The sequence below is a fragment of the Pseudozyma flocculosa genome, assembly GCF_000417875.1.
Source record: "Pseudozyma flocculosa PF-1 unplaced genomic scaffold scaffold00005, whole genome shotgun sequence".
In the NCBI taxonomy this organism is placed as follows: domain Eukaryota; kingdom Fungi; phylum Basidiomycota; class Ustilaginomycetes; order Ustilaginales; family Ustilaginaceae; genus Pseudozyma; species Pseudozyma flocculosa.
The window spans coordinates 8,048-29,609 of NW_006920873.1; the positions used below are offsets into that span (position 1 = coordinate 8,048).

General features: G+C 67.5%; 9 protein-coding genes across 9 annotated transcripts in view; 5 read left to right on the top strand and 4 right to left on the bottom strand.

The window, feature by feature from the left end:
* The window catches only part of PFL1_01845 (uncharacterized protein), a gene marked incomplete at both ends in the record, with an annotated part of 1,874 nt that extends 750 nt beyond the window's left edge, over positions 1-1,124 (top strand). The window contains 3 exons of the mRNA XM_007879357.1: positions 140-248; positions 486-495; positions 608-1,124. Coding sequence (XP_007877548.1) covers positions 140-248; positions 486-495; positions 608-1,124 — 636 coding nt within the window. The remainder of the gene's footprint in view (positions 1-139; positions 249-485; positions 496-607) is intronic.
* Positions 1,125-2,356: 1,232 nt separating this feature from the next.
* PFL1_01846 (uncharacterized protein) lies at positions 2,357-4,483 on the top strand (the record flags this gene model as incomplete). Its single annotated transcript, XM_007879358.1, has 1 exon — positions 2,357-4,483. The coding sequence occupies one exon, from the start codon at positions 2,357-2,359 to the stop codon at positions 4,481-4,483; it is 2,127 nt and encodes a 708-aa protein (XP_007877549.1).
* Positions 4,484-5,020: 537 nt separating this feature from the next.
* On the top strand, positions 5,021-6,430 carry PFL1_01847 (uncharacterized protein; the record flags this gene model as incomplete). The annotated part of the gene is made up of 1 exon (XM_007879359.1): positions 5,021-6,430. The coding sequence occupies one exon, from the start codon at positions 5,021-5,023 to the stop codon at positions 6,428-6,430; it is 1,410 nt and encodes a 469-aa protein (XP_007877550.1).
* A 450-nt stretch (positions 6,431-6,880) lies between these two features.
* PFL1_01848 (uncharacterized protein) lies at positions 6,881-8,995 on the bottom strand (the record flags this gene model as incomplete). The annotated part of the gene is made up of 2 exons (XM_007879360.1): positions 6,881-7,631; positions 7,734-8,995. The coding sequence occupies 2 exons, from the start codon at positions 8,993-8,995 to the stop codon at positions 6,881-6,883; spliced, it is 2,013 nt and encodes a 670-aa protein (XP_007877551.1).
* A 477-nt stretch (positions 8,996-9,472) lies between these two features.
* PFL1_01849 (uncharacterized protein) lies at positions 9,473-10,748 on the top strand (the record flags this gene model as incomplete). The annotated part of the gene is made up of 2 exons (XM_007879361.1): positions 9,473-10,078; positions 10,230-10,748. The coding sequence occupies 2 exons, from the start codon at positions 9,473-9,475 to the stop codon at positions 10,746-10,748; spliced, it is 1,125 nt and encodes a 374-aa protein (XP_007877552.1).
* A 153-nt stretch (positions 10,749-10,901) lies between these two features.
* PFL1_01850 (uncharacterized protein) lies at positions 10,902-14,417 on the bottom strand (the record flags this gene model as incomplete). The annotated part of the gene is made up of 1 exon (XM_007879362.1): positions 10,902-14,417. The coding sequence occupies one exon, from the start codon at positions 14,415-14,417 to the stop codon at positions 10,902-10,904; it is 3,516 nt and encodes a 1,171-aa protein (XP_007877553.1).
* A 618-nt stretch (positions 14,418-15,035) lies between these two features.
* Positions 15,036-16,904, bottom strand: PFL1_01851 (uncharacterized protein; the record flags this gene model as incomplete). Its single annotated transcript, XM_007879363.1, has 1 exon — positions 15,036-16,904. One exon carries the CDS (start codon positions 16,902-16,904, stop codon positions 15,036-15,038), a length of 1,869 nt encoding a protein of 622 aa, XP_007877554.1.
* Positions 16,905-17,497: 593 nt separating this feature from the next.
* PFL1_01852 (uncharacterized protein) lies at positions 17,498-19,691 on the bottom strand (the record flags this gene model as incomplete). The annotated part of the gene is made up of 2 exons (XM_007879364.1): positions 17,498-17,684; positions 17,806-19,691. 2 exons carry the CDS (start codon positions 19,689-19,691, stop codon positions 17,498-17,500), a joined length of 2,073 nt encoding a protein of 690 aa, XP_007877555.1.
* A 568-nt stretch (positions 19,692-20,259) lies between these two features.
* The window catches only part of PFL1_01853 (uncharacterized protein), a gene marked incomplete at both ends in the record, with an annotated part of 2,331 nt that continues 1,028 nt past the window's right edge, over positions 20,260-21,562 (top strand). Inside the window, one exon of the mRNA XM_007879365.1 lies at positions 20,260-21,501. Coding sequence (XP_007877556.1) covers positions 20,260-21,501 — 1,242 coding nt within the window. The remainder of the gene's footprint in view (positions 21,502-21,562) is intronic.

Here is a 21,562-nt window from a genome sequence, read left to right on the forward strand (position 1 = left end):
CTCGTCCCCTCCGGACGGACGGTCCGTTACGTATTCGACACTCACTCGCCGCGGACGTACTCGCGCGCTTCGTTCTCGCCGTCCCGCCCCCCCCCCCCCCCCCCCACCCCCCTGCGCCGATTTACCTCCTCATCGACAGTACGTGGCCGGCTTCTTCAAGAGCCCCGACGGCAAAAAGTCGACGCCGCGCATCACCAACATCTACGTCAGCACGCGAGCCAGCGTCTGGAACGGAAGGAGGAACTGGAGTGAGTCGGCGATGGTGCCTCGGCCCACGAGCTCGCGGGGGTCGGACGGGATCGAATCGAGCCTGACCACATGCCCCTCGCCTCTCGACAATCTGCTGTGCCGGAACACCCCCTTCGCCACCTCTGCCCGCTCGTCGTCTTCGCTCTACTGGCCGCCCGTATCGCACGATCTCGTCGCCCGTCTTGGCACCTTCTCGACGCTGTCTCATCTCGCGGGATCTGATCAACGACCTGCAGACATCCCCAAGTGAGTGCACCGCCGTGCTCGACAAACGCTGCACGCGCTTCCGACGGCTGAGTGGTGCCGATCTTGCTCTTCTCCCCCGCCTCCCGGCCTACTCGGCTTCGCACGCGCGCAGGCACGTAGCAGAGTTCAGCTGGAGCCACCCGGTGCATTCGGACGAGGCTGGCGTGCAGACCGTCTCTGTGCGACACCCTGCCGGCTCCCCGCTGCGAAAGGCGGGCGGCAGCGGCAGCGGCGACGACGACGACGACGCGCCCTTCTTTTCGGCGTCGTTGCAGCCTTCGCGCCTCCCCTCGGTGCCGGTCAATACCAACCTGGCCATCTTCCCCGCTCTGCCGCTGCTGCAGCCGCCGCTGTCGGATTGCAGCGGCCCCTACGGCGGCGATGGCGACGACGCCGACCGGAGGAAGCTCGTCGAGGCAGCGGTGGCGTCGCCGTCCGAGGGCGTCTGGAGGAGCACGGCGCCGACGTTCCGAGGCGGAGCGTCGATGGCGTATGCCAAGCCGCTGCTCAGCGGAGGCCGGTACGGCGACGAGCGCGGCTTCCCTGCTGCCACTCGGACCTGGTCGACCGGCATCAGGTTCCGAAAGGTTATCGTGTCGTTTCCGGAGCCGGTAGAGGCGAGATTCTGAGGTCTGGGCCCCGGAGATCACTGCAGGCGGCGACCGTTTGCGTCGACGTGTTGCGACCACTTCGCCATCGCCGGTGACGAATCTCATCTCAACGAGTAGTGACAGAAGCAGCCTTGCGAGGGCCATGGTATCTACATGGTGGGTGCCGGTCAAGTCGCACTGATGCAGACCTGCGATGAGCGAGTGGGGCGAGATATATGGGCGATTCTGCCTCGTGCGGCGTCGGGCATGCGGACGGTCCTGTCGGAAGGCGGCAGGCCATCGACGCTGATGCCGGGCTACGCAGAGCGTTGCGACGGGGCTCCCCCGCATCTAGGCCCTGGTGTTTGGGACGACGTGATTGGCTGGCCAGGAAGCGTCCCAGTCGACTCCGCTCGCCGCCGACTCGACGTGCGGTATCTTATCTAACTCCGCTCTAGGCGGAGAGGCGCGCGCGGGAAAGGGCAAGGTGGTTTGACACAAAGTCGATGTCCATCTGCGCGTGCACGTAAGGCGAGGCGGGACGATGGTTTGTCCGATGTGAGTTGCTCTCGGTCGGATGAGGACCTTCCGACGCCACGCGCCGCCCCCGCCTGGAGCTAGCCGACTCTTGTCTGCCTGCGTCTGCCTCGGCTTGTATCTGACTGTGCCTCTGACTCGCACTCAACTCTGTCCTAGTTATCGCTCTCCAACCACGGCCGACGATGGGACGACCGCCGGTCAACCAACCCCGCCCGCGGCCCCTGCTCGTGCATGGTGCAAACTCAGGGCGGTGGCAGCGTGGCGGCCTCGGATGTGGGTGCGTCGTGGGTGGGGGTGTGCCTTGTCGTCTGAGGCTGACCCGGCGGCCGTCGGTCGATGCCGTGGGTGTGCGTTGATGGTGGTGCCTGTAGACCCTCGCTCGACCACGCAGGCGACGAGGCGGGGGGCCTCTGAGGCCCGTCTTGTGGCCCATCTCGTGCCCACTCTCCTCGGTCCTTGCCGGCGACTGTGGTCACATCCGATGCCGGTATAAAGACCAGACACCCTTCTTCTGCCGGCGTCGGTTCTCCCCCACTAGCAGCCCCTCTCACCTCTTTCCTCCCTTCCGCTCCTTTTGCTGATCGCGACCAACTTCCCGGACGTTTCTCGGGTCCCCCATTTCGCGCGAGCCGCCGTCTCTCGTTTTCCTCGTTTCTTTCCCCCCGACCCTCGCCACCTTATCATCCCCCTCGACCCGGCCGCCTGACCGACCGACCGACCGACCGCCCGCCATGCTGCACCACAGCCGCCGGCGCATCGACCTGGGCGCGGTGCTCTCGGCCCTGGGCCTGGTGGCCTCGCTGCCGCTGGCCGCCTACGCCGCCTCGATCGGCACGGGCCAGGGACCCCAGATCCAGCTGACCGTCGGGCAGGGCCTGCTCGACCGCAGCACCGACGGACGCCTCGTCGTCCTCTTCTCGCCCGCCGGTAGCGACCCGCTCGACGACACCGACGTCACGGGCCCCAACGCCTTTTACGGCAAGAACGCCTTCAACCTCACCAGCGGCGCCACCGTCTCTCTCTCGGGCGGCGCCTCGGCCCCCGAGACGGTCGACGTCGACGTGTTTGGCCACCCGCACGCCAGCCTGGCCGACCTGCCCGCGGGCGACTACCGCGTCCAGGCCTTCTTCACCGGCTACGAGACCATCACCCGCAGCGACGGCTCCACGGTCCAGCTCAACATCCCCTGCGGCGACGGCGCGCCCAACGTCGACGGCGTCGGCAGCCTCTCGACGCCCGTCCAGGACGTCAAGATCACGGGCCGCGCCCAGCGCATCCAGCTCACCTTCAACGCCACCGCACCCAAGCCCGAAGACCTCAACGGCAGCGAGATCGGAGGGTGCCAGCAGGGCAACTACAAGGACACTGACTCGATCAAGTACGTCAAGATCCGCAGCGAGGCCCTCAGCCGCTTCTGGAACCGCGACGTCTTTGTCGGCGCCACCGTCGTGCTGCCGGCGGGCTACGACGCCAGCGACAAGAAGACGCGCTACCCGGTCATCTACGCCCAGGACCACTGGAACGGCCACCGCGGCGCCTGGGGCTTCCCGGACAACTCGTTTGCCGACGCCTGGCAAAAGGGCGTCATCCCGGGCAAGGACGGCGCAGCGGACCGGCCGACGCCCAAGTTTATCCTCGTCACGTTCCGCCACGAGACGGCGCTGTACGACGACTCGTACGCCGTCAACACGGCCAACCTGGGCCCGTGGGGCGACGCCATCAACGACGAGCTCGTGCCGCGCCTCGACTCGATGTTCAACACCGTCGCCCAGCCCTACGCGCGCATCCAGGACGGCGGCTCGACGGGCGGCTGGGAGTCGCTGGCCAACACCGTCTTCCGGCCGGACCTGTACGGCGCGTGCTTCTCCTACTACCCGGACTCGCTCGACTTCCACCGCCACCAGGCCATCCCGCTCTACGACGGCGGCAACGCCTACCGCCGCGCCAACGGCAGCGCCATCCCCTCGATTCGCGACTTCACCGCCGACGGCAAGGAGCAGATCCTGGCCACCGTCGAGCAGGAGAACCACTGGGAGCTCACGTTTGGCACCTCGACGCGCTCGCGCCTTCAGTGGGACATCTGGAACGCCGTGTTTGGCGTGCAGGGCGTCAACGGCTACCCGCTCGAGCCGTGGAACAAGGTGACGGGCGAAATCTATCCCGAGGCCGTCGAGTACTGGAAGACGATGGACATGGCCGCCTACCTCGCCGCCAACTGGAACGGCACGCGCAACCTGGGCGAGGCGCTGCGCGGCCGCATCCACGTCTCGGTGGGTACATGGGACGACTACTTCCTCAATGAGGGCGTCTTGCAGTTCCAGCAGCGCATCGAGCAGCTCGGCGGCAAGGACTGGGCCGAGGTCACCATCATCCCCAAGGCCAACCACGGCGGCTTCTACAAGCGCCTCGACGTCTGGACCTACCTCGAGCTCGTCCAGGACTGGGTGCGCAAGCACGCGCCCGACGGTCCGACGCCCCTCGGCGCCAACCTCACCTCGCCAAAGACGCGGGGCAACCAGTTTGACGAGGTCATCGAGCGCGGCGGACACGCCGCCGCCCTCGCCCGCCAGGCCGACCCCAAGATCCTCGGCCGCGGCAGCGACGGCAGCAGCAGCAGCAAGAAGCGCGGGCCCATCTCGGCCAGCGTCGGAAGGTGGGACCCGGGCGTCAAGCTCGTGGCGCAGTGGAGCGTCAACGGGCGCACCATGGGCAAGCCCTTTGGCGTCACCTCGGGCCAGGAGGTCGTGTACAAGCCGCAGAACAGCGCCGGCGGCAAGAACCAGCTCGTCCTCAGCGTCACGGGCACCAAGGCGGGCTACAAGCGCGAGACGAGGTCGTCGCCCGCCTTTGCCATCTAGGCTAGGCGATGCCCAGCGCCGCGCTCCTCGTCTTGGACTTTTCTTTCTCTGGGGGATACCGTCGTGAAGCCCGTACGTGGCGTCGATGCATGGGGCGTCGCGATGGATGCTTCTCCCCGCTTGCTTTTCACTTTTGCCCCTCGTCCTCTTTGCCCTCTCGCTCGCAGACGATGCCGTAGCGATGTATTGCCGGTCGCCACTTTCTCCCCGCTCGCCCTGCCCTCTCTCTCTCTCTCTCTTTGCCTTCTGCTCGGCTGAGGAGGATCACGGTAGACCACCCCCACTCGTTGCACCCCTATCCGACTCGGGCCCGCTGCGGCACAGTCGCTGCTACGGTACTTTGCCCGAACCACGCTCCTTACATTGTTCCTTTCCTCTGCCGTGCGACCTCGACTCGAGGCAAACCAGCGGGCCTGCCGTGACGGGATGGGATGACGTCGATCCGGTGCTGCACCACGCGCATCTCCACGCCGATGAGGGCCTCGCCACGAGGTTCGAGGACGGACGCGACCTTTGGCCAGCCGGCGACCTCTGGACATGGCGAGTACTGCCGTAACGACGAGCCGCCGGGCGGGTGGACCGGCAGGAGGACGAAGGGAGAGCCGGCGTCTGCAGAGGTGCGGCCATGCGGCGGCGGCAGGCAGAACAACCGCCGGCCGCCCCGCCGGCAATCTACCCCACAATCGATGCGGGGTCGGGTCGGGTCGCCGGGCCGCTCGCAAGCCACCACCGAAGCCGCAGCAACGCTGGTTGAGCAGCTGGACGGCGATGCCCCAACTGACTGAACCCGCCAACCTGCCCCCGCCCCCGTTCAACGGCACGGGCACGGGCACGGGGGCCAAGCTGGTCGATGCGACGATCCGGCAGACGCTCAAGCTGAGCGCGGGCGGGAGGCGGGTGCGTCTGCGGCTGAGCAACGCGTTCGGGGGGAGCGACCTGTCCGTCTCGTCGGTCGTCGTCGCGCGGCCCCTGGTACCGGGCAGGGACAACGGTACGGTAACCGTGGGCGTATCCGCCATCGACGGCGCGACGGCGCGGCAGCTGCGGTTCAGCGGCGAGACGGCCTTCGTCATCCCCAAGGGCGCTCTGGCCGTTTCCGACGAGGTCGACATCGACGTGCAGCGCGATGGGACGCTGTCCGTCTCCATCTACCTCGCGGCGGGTCAGGAGGGCGAGGCCATCACCTCGCACCCGGGCTCCAGGACGACGACCTACATCGCACCCGGCGACCAGACCGCCTCGGCCACCCTCACCCCGGACGCCGTGGCCGTGGCGCACTGGTATTTCCTATCGGGCGTCGAGGTCCTCGTCCCCCCACATGGGAACGACGCACGCGACGGCGCCATCGCCATTCTGGGCGACAGCCTGACCGACGGCAGGGGCAGCACGGACAACGCCAACGACCGATGGCCCGACCTCTTCTACCGCCGCCTGGGCCGCGGCGCCTACCTCAACCAAGCGGCCGGCGGCAACCGCATCCTCGCCGACGGGCTGGGTCCCAACCTCCTCTCGCGCCTCGACCGCGACGTCCTGGCACAGACGGGCGTATCGCGTGCCGTCGTCTTTGAGGGCGTCAACGATATCGGCACCGCCGACGCCACCGAGGCCGCCCAGGACGACGTGACGCGCCGCCTCACGGCTGCGTACCGCCAGATTGTGACGCGCCTCGGCGCCCACGGCCTGCCCGTCTACGGCGCCACCATCACGCCGTTCGGCAACAATCCCGCCTACGCCCACCCGCTCCGCGAGCGGAGCCGGAGGCGCATCAACCACTGGATCCGCCACGAGGCGCCGTTTGATGCCGTCCTCGACTTTGATGCCGCCACGCGCGACCCACACAACGCCTCCCTCATCCGCCCCGACCTCGACTCGGGCGACGGCCTGCACTTTAACCCAGAGGGCTACCAGGTCATTGCCGACTCCATCGACCTTGGATTGTTCGTGTAGACAGACAGGTCGAGCAAGGGCCCCGATGCTGCAGCGCTGCGCCGAGCCGAGGTCGCAATGGCCAGCCCACATCGTGCATCTGGTGCACTTGCCGCCGTGAATGCATCAAAGGCTGAGGAGCACCCATGCAGCGCGGTCGTGCGATCGACCTCGACGTCAGAGCTGCCTCTAGCACACCTCGAGCTGGTAGGCGCAGGATCGCTCGGCGAGACGGAGCGCGAGCTCGCCCGCCAAGCTTGTGGCTCGGTTGGGGACACACGCAAGTTGCGATGGGATCGGCGACCGACTGCCGCTGCGTCGATGCAATCGATGAGTGGGGTATGATTTCCGTGCGATGGTGACGCCGCGACACCAGGCTCGCCGGTCGAGGCAGCCCGCGCCACCACCCTCTCTACCAGCAGACGGACAGCTGTTCGTTGCGCTGCGCTGCCACTTGCTGCGCGCTTCGCGCTACTCGCCACGCAGGCTGAGGACGACGCGGGCCTTTGGGATGCGACACTCGACAATCGAGCTGCCGTCGCGTCGCAAGTTGATGCTGCCGCCCTGCAGCGCGGCATCCTGATCCGCCGAGGGCCCCGCGGCACCCCGTCCGGCAATCCAGCCCTTTTCGCTGGCGGCGATAAAGAGGTTGGGCAGCGCAAAGACTTGGTGGTTGCCCTTTTTGGCCTCGTCGCCGGCAGCCTTGGCGGCAGGAGCGGCAGCGGTGGCGGCATTGGCGCTGTCGCCGTACGGGGGCGAGGTGAGGAAGAGGTAGCGAGGGCTGGTCCACACGCTCGCGTCCGGGCCTGGGATCTCGATGGCCTCGACCTTGCCCTCGTCGCCGCTGTTCGATGCCCCGACGGGCGCCGGCGGGTGGTGGAAGAACTGGGCAAAGATCTTCATGCTCCCCTGCTCGCCGCGCGGGCCGGGCCCGAGGTCGACTTCAGTCTCGACCGACAGGGTGCCCCTCGACGGGTGGCCCGACAGGATGGGCGAGACCATGAGCGGCGTCGACGCCGTCTCGGTGGCGAAGAAGCCGATGTAGAAGGCCTCTTCCTTTTTCACCGTCGAGGCGATGTCGCGCGTCTCGTTTGCGCTCAGCGGCGTCGATGTCGACGATGCCGACGAGCCGGCAGAGGGGGCGGAGCGGGCCTGAATGTCGCGCAGAAACTGCTGGGCGGCGTTCTGCGAAGAGAGCTCGGTGATGATGTTGCCGGATGCACTGCGAGTGGTGGCGTTTCGGTGAAGGAAGGAGGTCCAGAGTCAGGGGTCAGCGGGGGCCATCTCACAGAGACAAGGCTCTATCCTGCCAGGCTGCACTCACGAGGTCACCTCGCGCCTCGGACCAAAGGGCTCGAGCCCCTCGTAGCGCACCTCGACGCTGGGCCTGGCGATTTCCTTGCTGGCCTTTTGGCCCTGTGCATCGACATTGGCGACGAGGGCGACGCCGACGGCGCCGTCCTTGTGGATCTTGTCGCCCCGCTGCGCATCCGTGCCGCCGCGGCCGCCGGCAGAGGTCTCGGGCAGCGTCATGAGGAGGGTGTGGTCCCTGCCCGTCTCAAAGGGGGTGGGCGGCGCGTGGAGGCCGAGGACGCTGGAGCGCGGGAAGCGCGAAGTGAAGCCCTCGATGAGGCCCTGGGGCGAAGGGTCGGTGAAGAAGAGGAGCGAGAGGACCGAGTTTGGGTCGAGTGCGTCGAGCTCGGGCGGGACCGCGCCATCGACGTTTTCGCGCCCCCAGATGTCGCGCCAGTCTGTGTGCTGGGCGGGTTCATCGGCGGCGCTTGTGTCTGTAGAGCGATGTGCGCGGTCGAGGAGGTCTGCGCGCCTCTCTGTGCCCTGCTGCCACGCCGGCTTGCGGTCCGGCCATCGCCCGACGGCAATCTCGGCGCGGCCGGGGATCTGGCTGCGAAAGGGGACGGCGTTGACGCCGGGCAAGAGGCTGAGAGATACCGAGTGGAGGGTGGGGGACGAGATGGGAGCTGCTCCTGGTTCCAGGGCGTTGGATGGGATGAGGGAGCTGGGGAGGGGAGCCGAGAGGAGGCCGATGCGTGCGATGCGGGGGGACGGTTGCTGCTGGGGCTGCCCTTGCTGCCCCTGCTGCTGCAGCCCTTGCTGTCCCTGCTGCTGCTGCTGCTGCTGCTCGGTGTTGGATGGGTCAACGCCGCGGAGGAGGGAGACTGCCTCGGAGAGATACTGCTGCGGGAGGTCCTTGCTGAGAGAGTAGAGGAGGACGTGGTCGTGGTCGGGCGGGGCGGCGGCGGATGCCGAGTTGGAAGCGAGTGGGCCGAGGCGTGCGGCGAGGTTGGTCATGCCCTGCAGGGTGGATCGGAGGGCGATGAGGAGGCCGCGCGGCGAGGGAGAGAATAGGGTGAGTGTCTGTGCGGTTGCGAGGACGGGTTTTGGCTTCCATTGCGGTTGTTGCTGTTGCGAGGGTGGTGAGCCGGGGGGAGGGGTGCCGGGTGGTGGTGCGCTTGCGGGCTGGGCATAGGATCTGCGGGTGGCCAGAGGAGGGGGGGCTTTGAGGCGTGTTGAGATGCGGGGTGCCGATGCTGACCTCCGCAGCAGAAGGTGCGTTGCGGCGGACATGTTGAGTGGCGCGAATGGCGGTGGTGGTGGTGGTGGTGGTGCAGGAAGCCGAGGGCGGTGGTGGTGGGTGCCAAAGCCGAGTCGCGAGAGGGAAAAGGGCCGAGCGGGTTGCGTGCGCCTTTACCCAAGCTGCGAGTGGAGGCTGGCGGGCTTCTCATCGGGGAGGGGAGTAAAAGGAGACGATCGGGGTGGACGACGGCGATCTGGACGGGTGGAGTGTGGAGCGGCAATCGGGCCAGGACTTCCAGGTCTTTCTTCTCAGAGAGCGGCCGTCCGTGCGGGCGGGGCTGCCTGTGGGCTGCCAAGTTGTCCTTTGTCCAGCTGCCCTCTCCCTTTCTTCGCTCAATCCCTCACCCTCCCCCGACCACCACCGACACCCACCCACGCCTCTCTTTTTCCTCCACGTCGCCACCACCACCCACCCACAGCACCACTACCACTACCACTACCACTACCACCACCACCACCACCGCCAATATGGTCATCTGCACCCGCCGCGGCTGCGGCGTCGACTACGACCCGGCCTCGGACGCCGCCACGACGAGCGACGCCTGCCTCCACCATCCGGGCGCACCCGTCTTCCACGAGGGCATGAAGTCCTGGTCCTGCTGCAACACGACAAGCAAGCCGGTGCTCGAGTTTGACCAGTTCCTCGCCATACCCGGCTGCGCCACCGCACAGGGCCACACCGCCGAAAAGCAGTCGGTCCCCACCGTCAAGAGCGGAAAGGTTGTCGATCCACAGGCACTAGAGGAGCAGCAGCAGCAGCAGCAGCAGCAGGCCGCTTCTTCTTCGGCCAATCAGCAGGCCGTCACGCAGCCCCTCTCTGGCAACACGCTCGCTGCCGCCACCAACGCAAAACACGCGGCCGCGGCAAAGGCGGGCAGCAGCAACGCCAATGACGCCGCGACCGCCTGGAGGGAAGTCGAGGACCCGCAGGACAAGACCGACGTACAGATCCCCGCCGGCGCAAAGTGCAAGCGCTCTGGCTGCGCATTCGAGCATCCCGGCGGGGCGAGGCAGAGGCAGACCGAGGAGTGCAGGTACCACAGGGGGTCCCCCATCTTCCACGAGGGCAGCAAGGTGAGCCTGCCAGCCGGCGTCTGCGCGTCGTTTCGGTGTCGTGTGCTATACCACATGCTCACCTCACCTCCCCACCCGTTCCAACTCGTCTCTCTCTCTCTCTCCCTCTCCTTCCCTTCGATCTGATGCCATCTACTCTCTTGGACGACAGGGCTGGTCCTGCTGCAAGCGGCGCGTTCTCGACTTCAACGACTTTCTCGCCATCGAACCATGCACGACGTCGACATCGGGACACCTCCTCTTTGGCGCCTCGGCACCGGCAACCTCGGCCAACGGCTCGGGGGCGGCGGCGGCGGCGGGGACGAGCGGCGAGGAAGCCGTCGACTGCCGGATGGACCACTACGAGACGCCCAACGACGTCCGGCTGACGGTCTACGCCAAAAACGTGCAGTCGGAGCGCTCGCGCATCGCCTTCCGCGCCGATGCCGTCGAATTCGACCTCGTCCTGCCCGCCCTGCCCACCTCGGCCAGCGGCAACGCGCGCAGGTTCACAAAGACCCTCGCCCCCTTTTCCGACATTGACCCGGCCGCTTCGAGCTTTGTCGTGTCCAAGTTCAAGGTCGACCTCGTCCTCGTCAAGGCCCAAAAGGGCCAGAGCTGGCCCGCCCTCGAGCGCGGCGATAAAGTCGTCGGGTACGGATTGACGTTTGGTAGGGACAAGGACAAGTAGCGCGCGGCCGTTGTGTCGCCAGGAGGAGATTGCAGCGGGGCATGCGATAGATTCGGTGGAGAGGGACGAGGGGGGTGATGATGCTCGATGAGCGCGAGAGCGGTGGCGGCGGGTGCTCGCGCGGGGGGACGATAAGAAGGCTAGAGGCCAGGGCTAGAGGAGGAACGACATCTTGACGGGTCGACGAACGGCATTGGAAAAGCCCTCGTGGTAGCGGTAAAACACCTTGATGCCCGTTGACGACGATGCGTCCAGCCTGAGCTTCTTGTTCGACGACGACGCGTCCCCGTCCTCGTCCTCGTCCTCGTCGGCGGCTTGCCTGGTCCTCCTTGCCGTCATCGTCGTCGTCGTCGCTGCGCCTCTTCGCATACCTTCTGGGATCTCGACTGCTGCAGCGGGAGGAGCGACGACGGAGGGCTTGGGGAGTATGACACGACCGAAAAAGTCTTTGGCCACTTTGCCACCGCTCGCCAGACCGGCGGCGGCCGTGCCTGTCGTCTGGATCGATGCTGCCCCTCCTCCGCCACTGGCGCCGCGGCGGTAGACGGACATGGCTTTTCCCGCCGTAGTCTGTCCGGCCGCCGTCGTCGATGTCGACTCGTCGGGGCATCCACCAGCCGCGAGATGCTTGAGCCTCGTCCGTTGCTTTTGCATTTCGCGCGCGACAATGGCGCGGAGTGCCAACCTCGTCTTGCCCCTCGCCACCGAGGACGAGGACGAGTCGGATCGACCTTGAAAGAGGTTAAAGACTTCGAGGGGCGGATCGAGTTTCCACACGAGCGAGGTGGGATCCGCCTCGCTGCGGTCCTGCACCAGCTCCAGGCCCAGGGACAGCATGATGTCGACGAGCCGCGACAGCGTAGCGCGGTCCGACGTCGAGGTGATGGCGTTGTTGATGGGCCGTAGCTCCGGATTGAGGATGGGCAGCAGCGTCGGCCCCAGCTCGAGGTGCAGCGCGGTGCGGTTAAACTGGCACCGCAGCGAGGGCGGCAACGAGGCGTGCAGCGTCGACGAAATCTCGCGAAACGCAGTGGCGCGCAGGTGCATCTCGTAGTCGACGCGCGGGTACTCGGGCAGCGGGTTGACCGAATTGGCAAACAGCAGGTGCCACGGCACAAAGCTCCACGGCAGGTAGGCCAGCAGCTCAAAACTGCCCCCGCCGCTGCTCCACGCCTTGGCGCTCACGGCCTGACCAAAGTCGAGCCACTCGTGCGCGCGCCGAAAGCGCCGCCAGCCGTCGTCCGAGGCGCGCAGCAGCGGGTAGTGCTCAAAGCAGCCCTGCGCCAGCTTGTCGTACTCGTTGCACGACCCAATCTCGTGGATGAGCCGGTTGACGTTTTCCTGCGGCGTGTCGACCATGACGACGTCGTTGCCGGCCACCTTGCCCTTGGCTCCGGCACCCGTGCCGGCGCCGGCGGTGGGCGCGCTGGCGCTCCGACCGCCCTGCTGGTTCCAAGGCGCGATCGACGACGACGACGACGCCGCCGCCTGCTGGCCGCGCGTGCTCGACTTGATCTTTTCCTTGCGGTTCTGCGTGCGGAAGAGCATCTCCCACACGCGGTGCACCGTGGTGCCCGTGTCCTTGATGCCGACGGCCGCGTTGCGCACCGCCGCCTCGGTCAGGTAGACGTCCTTGGTCTTGGCAAACTCGAGCGCGTTGATGCACGCCCGGATGTCGCCGCCCGTCAGCTCGCACAGCAGCGACAGCCCGCGCGTGTCGGCCTCGACGCCCTCGGCGTCGCAGATGTCGCGCAGCCGCCGCACCACGATGTTGGTCGGCGCCTTGTTGAACCGCACCAGCTTGGCCAGTGGCCGCAGCGGCCGCAGCGCCGGCGCGTAGACGTCGTTGCACACGCAGATGATGGGGCGCAGCAGCGGCTTGTGGCCCTGCTTGCCGTTCTTGTGGCCGCGCCGGCTGCTGCCGCCCGCAGCACCGCCCTTGGCCGAAGAGGAGCCGCGGCCATTCTCGATGAGCTTGACCAGCGCACGCACAAAACCCGCGCTCTCGCCGGACCCGGAAGCTCCGCCTCCGCCCGCCCCTCCAGCGCCACCACCACCGCCTCCGCCGCCTCCCGTGGCGCCGTCGATCTCGTCGATGACGACGAGCGTCGGCCGCGGGTCCTTGAGGCTGCCGCTCTCGAGCGCCATGCGGATCTGGTCCTCGACCGCGCCCGCCGTCCGTGCGTCGCTGGCGTTGAGCTCAAAGACGTTGTAGCCGGCGTGCTGGGCGATGACGTGCGCCAGCGTCGTCTTGCCCAGGCCCGGCGGTCCAGACACCATCAGCACGCGCTCGCTGGGCCGGCCGTACGGGTCCTTCCAGGCCGGCTTGCCGTCTGCCGCCCCCACGCCGCCCACGCCGCCCAGACTCGGACCCGAGGTCGACGCCGCCCCCACGCCGGACGACGAGCTCCTGTCGCCGCCGTTGCCGTACTTTGACTCGATGTACTGCCGGTGGCGCTCCTTGCGCAGGTTCTTGCGCTTGAAGACGCACTCGTCCCACTCCTTGAGCCAGCCGAGGACGTCGCGGTGGACGCGCTCGTCGCCGAGCAGCTCGGTAAACTTCTTGGGGCGGTACCGGTCGACCCACATCTGGCTCGTCCGATCCAGCTTGCCGGAGCGGGTCCGCGCAGTAGCGCCGGCCGCGGCAGCACCAGCACCACTCGCGTCGGCGGTGCTCCTGCCGACCTTGGAAGCCGAGGCGGCGGCCTCTGCGGCCTCGTGCCGTTCGACAATCTCGAGGGCCTTTAGCGCCTCGACGCGGTCGCGGAGGCGGTAGATGGGTTCGGCGAGGAGGTCCTGGACGCGGGTGCCCGAGTAGACGGGCGAGGGCTTCCAGGCCTTGAGGCGTTTGCGACGCTCGAAGCGGATCTCTTTGCCGTCAAACGAGGTGGCGTAGGCGAAGCCGGCGGGGATGTACTTGGGGATGGCGGCGCCGTCGGTTGCTGGCCGCCGAGAGGAGGAGGCTGTGCCGGTAGCAGCGTCGAGGTTGGCGCTGCTGCTGCTGCTGGGGCCTGCCTGTGCGCAGGATGGCAAGTCGACTAAGCGGGCCTCGGTCTCCATCTCGGCCTGGATCCGCTCGAGGGCGGAGAGGGTGGACGGCGAGGCGGTGGAGGCATCCTGTACGCTGGCACCGGACAAAGCGGTCGGACGCTGAGAGGTCGTCTGCGGTCGTGCCGATGCACCGCCATCCGATCGAGACGGGGACGCCGTCATACCAAGGAGGTCTTCGAGGTGCGAGGCCGCGCCGGTATCGGCAGATTTCGGCGGAGCGGGGCGGGGGGGTCGACGGTGCTCGTGCTCGTCTTGGTCCTGTACCCGGATCAGATCGAGCAACTCCTGTTCCGCATCGTCATCGGCCTGGCGGCGCAACCGATCGTCCTCTTCGTCTCTGAGCATCTCGTCGATGTCGAAATCCGGCGGCGGTGCATCGTCCTCATCGGTGGGAGCGAGTGCGAATGCCCGGGGCCGCGTGGCGAGTGAGTTGAGCGCCTTTTGCGCCGCCGATGCCGATGCCGCCTGCGACTGCGCCGCGTGAAGGGGTAGGTTGGAGTCGATCTGGCGCAGTAGCGTCGATGTGGTCTCCCCTCCGTCGCCGCTGCCGTGCAAAGACGAGGTGGTGGTGGTGGTGGGCCCGTCGAGGATGCCGTTACTCTCTAGCTGGATTGCCATGGTGGGCGCGAGAGGGGGCTGTCCACAGCCGTGTAGGGGATGTCTGTGGCGATGTTCTAGGATCAGTGAAGCAGTGGAGAGAGAACGGTGAGTGAGTGTGTGAGTGAGTGAGCGAGTGAGTGAGTACAAGGGTCGGTGGCGGTGGTGGCGGTGGTGGCGGTGGTGGCGGTGGTGGCGGTGGCAGCAGGCAACGAGAATCCAGCGTGGCCCCCACTAACCCCCAGGGGAGCCTGTCCAGCCAGGCTGGATTTTTGGAGGGCAAGCGGGCCCTCGACCTGCTGGCCTGCAACGCGACCCTATGCAGACAGGCTTCGCGTCGCGTTGAGGACCCCAACACCGTGTGCCTCGGTCCTCCACAATCTCAGCCTGGCCCCGCTGGTGCACGCGCTCGCCACGCAGCCTAGCTGGGACATCTTCTCTTGGCTCCTTTGGCACGCTCCAATCACGACGCCACAAGGCAAGATGAGACAGGGCCAGAGCAGCGTTGCCTCCATCCCACAACCCTCGCACCAGCCAGCCAGCCAGCCAGCCAGACATTCGCATTCCATCGCAATGCCATGCCATGCCATCGTCGACTGCTATTGGCCCCGGCCAGACACCACCCGAACCTCGCCGCCGTCACCGCCGCTTGACAAAACGCGGGTCGGCGGCGATCCTGCGCCGCTTGCGCTCCGTCTCGAGGCGCGCCTGCGCGTTGATCTCGTCCTGCTGCTGCGTGTCTGGGAAGTTGATGTTCCAGTAGCCCGGCGGCGTCGTATCCGGAAGCCCCCACGCCCGGTGCCGGCTCGTCGCCTGCCGCCGCGCCTGGATCTCGGCTTCCCGCCTCGCTGCCGCCGCATCCGCATCCGCATCCTTCTCCTCCGCCTCTTCCTCCTCTCCCTCTCCGTCTCCCTCTGCCTCGCCGCCGCCCTCACCACCCCCGCCCTCTTTGGTCCCCCGCTGCGCCGCCCTCGCCCGCACCGGCCCAGCCTTGGGCGGCAGCGGCCCGATATTCTCCCAGTAGTCGCGGCAGCAATCGCAGTCCAGCCCGTGCATCTGCTTGCGCGTCGACCGCTTCCTCTCGCTCCCCACAAACGCGTGCCCCACGCCCGCGTTGCGCTCCGCGTCGATCCGGTACTCCTGATTGATCGTCTTGGTCGCCGTCGTCGTCGATGCCCCCGCCGTCGAGCCCTGGCCGTCGACCTGAGGCACCTCTCGCGCGTATCGTCCCTTGCCCTTGTTGCGCAGAGGGTCGGCCGTCAGCGCCTCCAGCTCAGCGGCCCGAGAGGCGCGCACCCGAGCGCGAAACTGCGACGGAGTCTCTGGAGCTGCTACCCCGGAGGCCGAGGGTGCCCTTGCCGATGTGGATGCGGGCGCCTTGGGCGGGGAAGAGGGCGGCGAGTCGGCGAGAGCCCGGATGACGCCGAGTCGCGGTTCACTGCGCGTCACGTTGCCGCCGTCCTCGGCCCGGAGGCGGTCCGCCCTCGTCGCTGCGCACGAGGCCTTGCTCGGCGTCGTGACGGCGGCGGCGACGGCGGCATCCGTCGCAGCAGAAACTTGCGCACCGCGCCGTGTTGACGACGCTGCCAGCTCGGCGACGCGGCTTCGGGGTCGATCGCTCTGCGGCTGCCTGTCCAGCAGAGGCAACCTGCGAGCGGGTGCCGGCGTCGCCGTCGTGCTTTCCCTTGCCGCCTCGGCGCCAGGCGTCGGGTTGCCAGCCTCCTTGCGGCCGACTGGGCCTGCCTCGCCAGGCGGCGACTTGGACGGCGACGGACGACGCGCCATCAGCGGCAAGACGATCGACGAGGAAGGCTGCCGCTCCGGGCTGTCGGGGGCGCCACGTCGGCGCGATGCGTTCTCCTTGTCGGCACCGTGCGCCTCTGCGGCGGCGGTCGCGGTCGTGGTCGTGGTCGTGGCCGTGGTCGAGGACGAAGTCACGATGGCATCGATATCGACGCCGACGCGCCTGCACAGCTCCCTCTCGTGGTCCGACAGCCTCATGGCCGTCGCCGTCGCCGTCGCCGCGCCTCGCCTCGTCGCGTCGCCGCCGCTGCCGCCGCCGCCGCCGGATGCGGCATCCCGATCCGGATCGGTGCGAGTGTCCCTGCTGGCCTTGCGTTTTCGCTTGCGCTCGCGCTTCTCGACCGCGCCGAGCCACCACTCCTTGAAGGCGATCCAGCCGTGCCGCTCGGTGTCGTACCGCTGCTGCAGATCGTGCAGCGCAGTCTGGAGGCGTTCCGTCTCGCGCTCCAGCTCCGAGATGCGCTTTGCGTCGACACCGCCAGCACCGCCAGCGCCACCAGATGTGGTATCGTTGAGCTGTGGAACATGACCGAGGGATGACAGGGCCGGTCGAGCGGGTGCGGCGGTGTTGACCGGGTCGAGGTCGCACAGGACCGTCGAGAGGTGCTGGTGCGCCTGGCGGATCTGATCAATGAGCTGCGGAGACAGCGCCTTGGCGGCGACGTCGTGCGTGCCGCCGTGGGCGCTGTTGTCTTTCCTGGTCATCATGATCACGGCTGGCAGCAGGCAGATGGCATGGTGTGGGATGGCGGCCGTGGTTGTGGTGGTGGTGGTTGAAGTGGAAGCTAGCGCAGCCAGGCCAGGCCGGGCCAGCCTAGCCTGTGACTGCACCCTGCAGGCTGCACCCTGGCCTGGCCCAGGTCGCGTCCCCGCACAGCAAGCCCCACCGCCGCCCGCCGCCCGCCGCCCGCCGCCGATTTTTGGCCGACATTTTCCAGCCGATTAACCGTGCGCGCCGGCCACATCCCATCATGCCATCCACCGTCGAGGGACGGTTGCGTGTCGTTCCTCTGCGGACGCCACTGCGAGCACGGAGAGACATGGCAGACGGATATGGCAGGGTCACAGAACGAGACGTCACAGACAGGCGATGGGCGCTCCTGCGTGCGTGCGTGCATGTGATTTCCAGCAGACCGAGCGACAAGCAAGACTTCGCTACCCCTCGACCTCGACTTCGACCTCGTCCTCGACTTCGACCTCGTCCTCGACTTCGACCTCGTCCTCGACTTCGACCTCATCCTCGACTTCGACCTCGTCCTCGAGCTCGTTTCGACTCGGTGCGGCCCGCCGGCTACACGCTACTGGTGCCAGCCCATGCCCTCGACAATCTTGTGGGCCAGGGCGCGCTTCATAAACTGCTCCCTCGCCAGCATCCGCGTCTGCTTGAGGAAGCGGTCCAGCTCGATCCGCTCGGCGTTGAGCGCCCGCCCGAGCTGGTACAGCGTGTCCTCGATGGCATTGTCCTCGGCCACCAGGTCGACCAGCCTGGGCACGTAAGGCACGGCGAGCGAGGGAAAGAAGGAGGAGCCTCGTCCATCAGCGAACCGCACCGCATCGCACCGCATCGCACCCATGGGCGACGAGGAACGACAAAGCTTCGACTCACTGATTCCCGACGATGCTCGTGGCAAGCACCATGCCGTCGACGTCCGGATCCTCTTTGCTGCGCAGCCACTCGATCCGCTTCTGCGCCTCGACCACCGTCGCCTCGACGCGGTCGCCCGTCACGCGGCACACGTCGCGCACCGCCTCGAGCCGCCGCATCTCGTCCTCGATGGCAGGCCGCCCCCGGTCCAAGTCCGCCGAGAGCACCTCGAGGTGCTGGTTGGACTGCGACAGCGACGCCGACAGCGCCGAAAGCCGCGAATCGATCTTGGACAGCAGCCGGTCGTGCATCGCCAGAAGCTCCGGGTTCGGCGGCCGAGGAGGCGGAGGTGCTCCCGTCGCCGCGCTCGCACTGCCCGCAAGTGACCGCGACGTCGGACCGCCTCTAGAGTGATCCTCGATCGTCCCGCCGCCGCCGCCGCCGCCGTCGTCGTCGTCGTCGAGGGCATCCATGAGGTTAGCCTGACGGTGCTTGGGAGGCAGCGGCTGCTGCGAAGTCGGTGCCGCAGACGATGCGTGCGCTCCAGGCGGCTGCATCGGATGTTGGGGTGGATGTGGGGCGAGCGGTGGCTGTTGCGGCTGCCCGTGCTGCTGGTACCGCTGCTGGTACTGTGGGGACGAAGTGTAGGCGGGCTGCTGTTGCTGCGGCAGGTGAGGGGGCTGCTGATGCTGCTGTTGCTGCTGCTGGTAGGATGGGGCTGCCGCCGAAGACGGTGCAGGGTGACTCCGCATCGATGCGGGCGACTGCGGTGCTAGATCCTGCGTCCCGGCAGCAGGTGGAGCAAAGTGAGGCTGCTGCTGCGGCTGTTGGTGACGGTGAGGCGGAAAGGGGGCCGGCTGAGAGTATGGCTGAGGTGCCGGAGCCCTGTCGTCCCAAGACTGTCGGTGCTGGCCTGGTCTGCCCTCGTGGCCCGGCGACAGGTGCATCGACGTCGAAGATATGTGCGGCGAGCTGGAGCGGCCGGGACCGTGCTGATGCCTCGATGGCCCCTGGAGGGGGGACGCCGGCGCCGCTCCCACCGAGCTGAAGTCGCCCGAGGCAGAACGATGTGGGGCGAGGTGGGGTGGCGGTGCGGGCTGCCCGTAGGCGTACGAGTTGCGGTTGCCGTTGAGGTGCAGGCCGTACCTGGGGTCCTGGCTGACGAGCGCCTCGGGCGACTGCGCTGGCTTCGGCGGACGATGCGGTGCGGGTGATGCGGAGGGCGAGCGGCTGGATGCGGAGGGGTCATGGTGCGGTTGCGGCGCGGGCGGAGGCGGTCGCTGGCGAGCATCTCCGTTGATGGGCTGGTTGCCCTGTGTGGCAAAGGACTGCGGCTGCGGGGGTAAGGGCGGCTGCTGCTGCTGCTGACGTAGATCGTACTGCGCTGCCGAGGCGTGGTGGGAGGGGCCGGGGGAGGGTTGGTGCGTCGGGGTGGCCGGGCCAGGGTTTGCTGCCTCTCTGGGCTTGGCGTAGACTGGCGGCTGCTGGCCAAAGATGTGCTGGCAGTCGCGGATGAGATCGAGGAGGTTGCACGCCTCTGGTTTTGCGTTCCAGCGAGCGAGGTAGGGCCCGCCGATTTCGCCGCTGGGGTCGAGGTTTGGGCCCTTGCGCACGAGCATGTCTGGGGTGGGGACGACGTAGGCGATGGGGTGGGTGTCCGGGTAGTCTTTTGGAATCCAGAACTGGACGGGGATGTTGTAGGTTGCGCCGCGGTAGTGCACGGGGATGGTGCCGGTCAAGGTGACGAGGAGGTGTGTGCGACCGTCGTTGTAGGTGAATGGCTCTGTGCTCGGCGAGAGGGACGAGAGGGCGACGAGGGCGGCGTCGAGGTCGAGGTAGGTGCGCTGCGGGTGCGAGTATGGCGCGAGGACCTGCCGGAGCCAGCGCTGTACTACGGCGTGGTCCATGGCGGGCGGCGGTGTTGATGGGTATATGGTGGTGGTGGTGGTCGTCGTTGGCTGGCCCGACGAGGGTCGAGTTGATTCCGAGGGCTGAGGCCGCGTGGGGTTCGTGGCTGCGTCCGGGTTGCGAGGTGGGTGGCCCGTCCGTGGGCTGCCCAGGCCAAGGCAGGCCTGCCAGTGTTTGCAGTGAATCGGGATGTCGCCCCGATGCAAAAAAGTAGAAGGCTCGCTGATCGGCCCGCGTGGCCCTGGCGGGTGAGAAGGAAAGGCGGGCGTTTGGCATGCTCGCCTCAGCCCGCCTTGGAAATCTCCACCTTGGTTGGTTGCCCCTCGTTTGGGTGACCAACAAACCGGAGGCAGCCTTAGCTTGGCCCCTCGCTCGACCACCGACCGGCTTCCTCACCGCCACCACCACCACCATCGTCGTCATCGTCGTCCACCCCAATTCGACCCTCTCCGCCTCACCTCGCCGCCACCCTCCCTCGAAATGAGGCCCACGACCGCCGCCGCATCGGCATCGGCATCGTGCCTTCGTGCCCGCTCCACCGCCAACAGGTCCATCGCCGCCCCCTTCATGACCGCGGCTGCAGCTCACCATTCCTACCGCCGCCCCACTGCCGCAACACCGTCGACGACATGCGCCGCACCCTCCGCTTCCGCACTCCTGCACCAGCAGACCCGCTCCCTCTTTGGTCTCTCGCTCTTTGGCGCCAAGAAGCCAAAGGACGACGCAGCGGACCCCTTTGCCGCCGGCAGGCGCAAGCAACCCATCCTCTCCCAGGACAACCTCTTCCACCCCTTTTCCCAATCCCCAATCCCCGCCATCCGCGCACGCGGCGAGCGCATCCGCTCCCTCGCACCCTGCCCCGTCAGCATGGCAAAGTACAAGCAGCGCAGGCTCGTCAACTTCGAGTGCCCCGACTGCGGTTGGCCCACCCACTTTAGCGAAAAAGAGTGGCAGGAGGACACCGAACACCCAAAGTACGTCGCACGCCTCCGCGAGGCAAACGAGGACGAGCACGACCTCCGCAGCGGCCGCGACATGAACGAGTTCAAGCTGCCCGGCCCCCAGGGCTTTGAAGAGACCATCAACATGTCGAGCTGGGACGTGTTTTTCTACACGCGCAACTTTAACTCGATCGAGTCGGACCGCAGCCGCAGGCACGTCAGCAAGCTCCTCACCTTCCCCACCACCGTCGGCGCCGTCATCCACGAAAACAGCCCCTACACCAAGCGCAGCCGCAGGCTCACCCACGAGGGCCTCCGCAGCATGATTGCCCTCCGCCAGACGCTCCACCCAAAGGCCGGCGACAAGCCCTCGCTCGACGTCATGCGCATCTTTGTCGTCGGCGCGCGCGCAGAGGCATCCCTCCCGCCCGCCGTCTGGGACCAGCTGACCTACATGTTCCCCAACGTGCCCTTCCACGTCTACCTCATCGGGCCCGAGGCGCCCCTGCCCGGCGATGGCGCTAGCAGCAACAAGGCGGCCCCAACGACGACGCAGCAGCAGGATGCGCAGGCGAACGGCGGCAGCAGCGACAACAACAGCAACAACAACGGCGGCGGCTCCGGCAGCATCTCGATGCACAAGGGGCGCACGCGCAAGAGCAACTTTGGCGTGCCCTCGAGGACCGTCGTCGTGTCCGAGGGCCTCACCATCACCACGATCCAGTCCAAGTACGAGGAGGTGCACGCCCAGTTTGAGCCCTTTGACCCGTACACCGACGTCTTTTTCGCCTTTAGCCCGGGCTTTGGCTTCCCGAGCCAGGTGGCCGTCGAGGAGGCGGACCGCGCGCGCCAAGAGGGGCGCGACGACGTGCGGAGGATGCAGGCGGCGCGCAGCACCTACCACGCCGCGGGCGCCGAGAGCGCCGAGT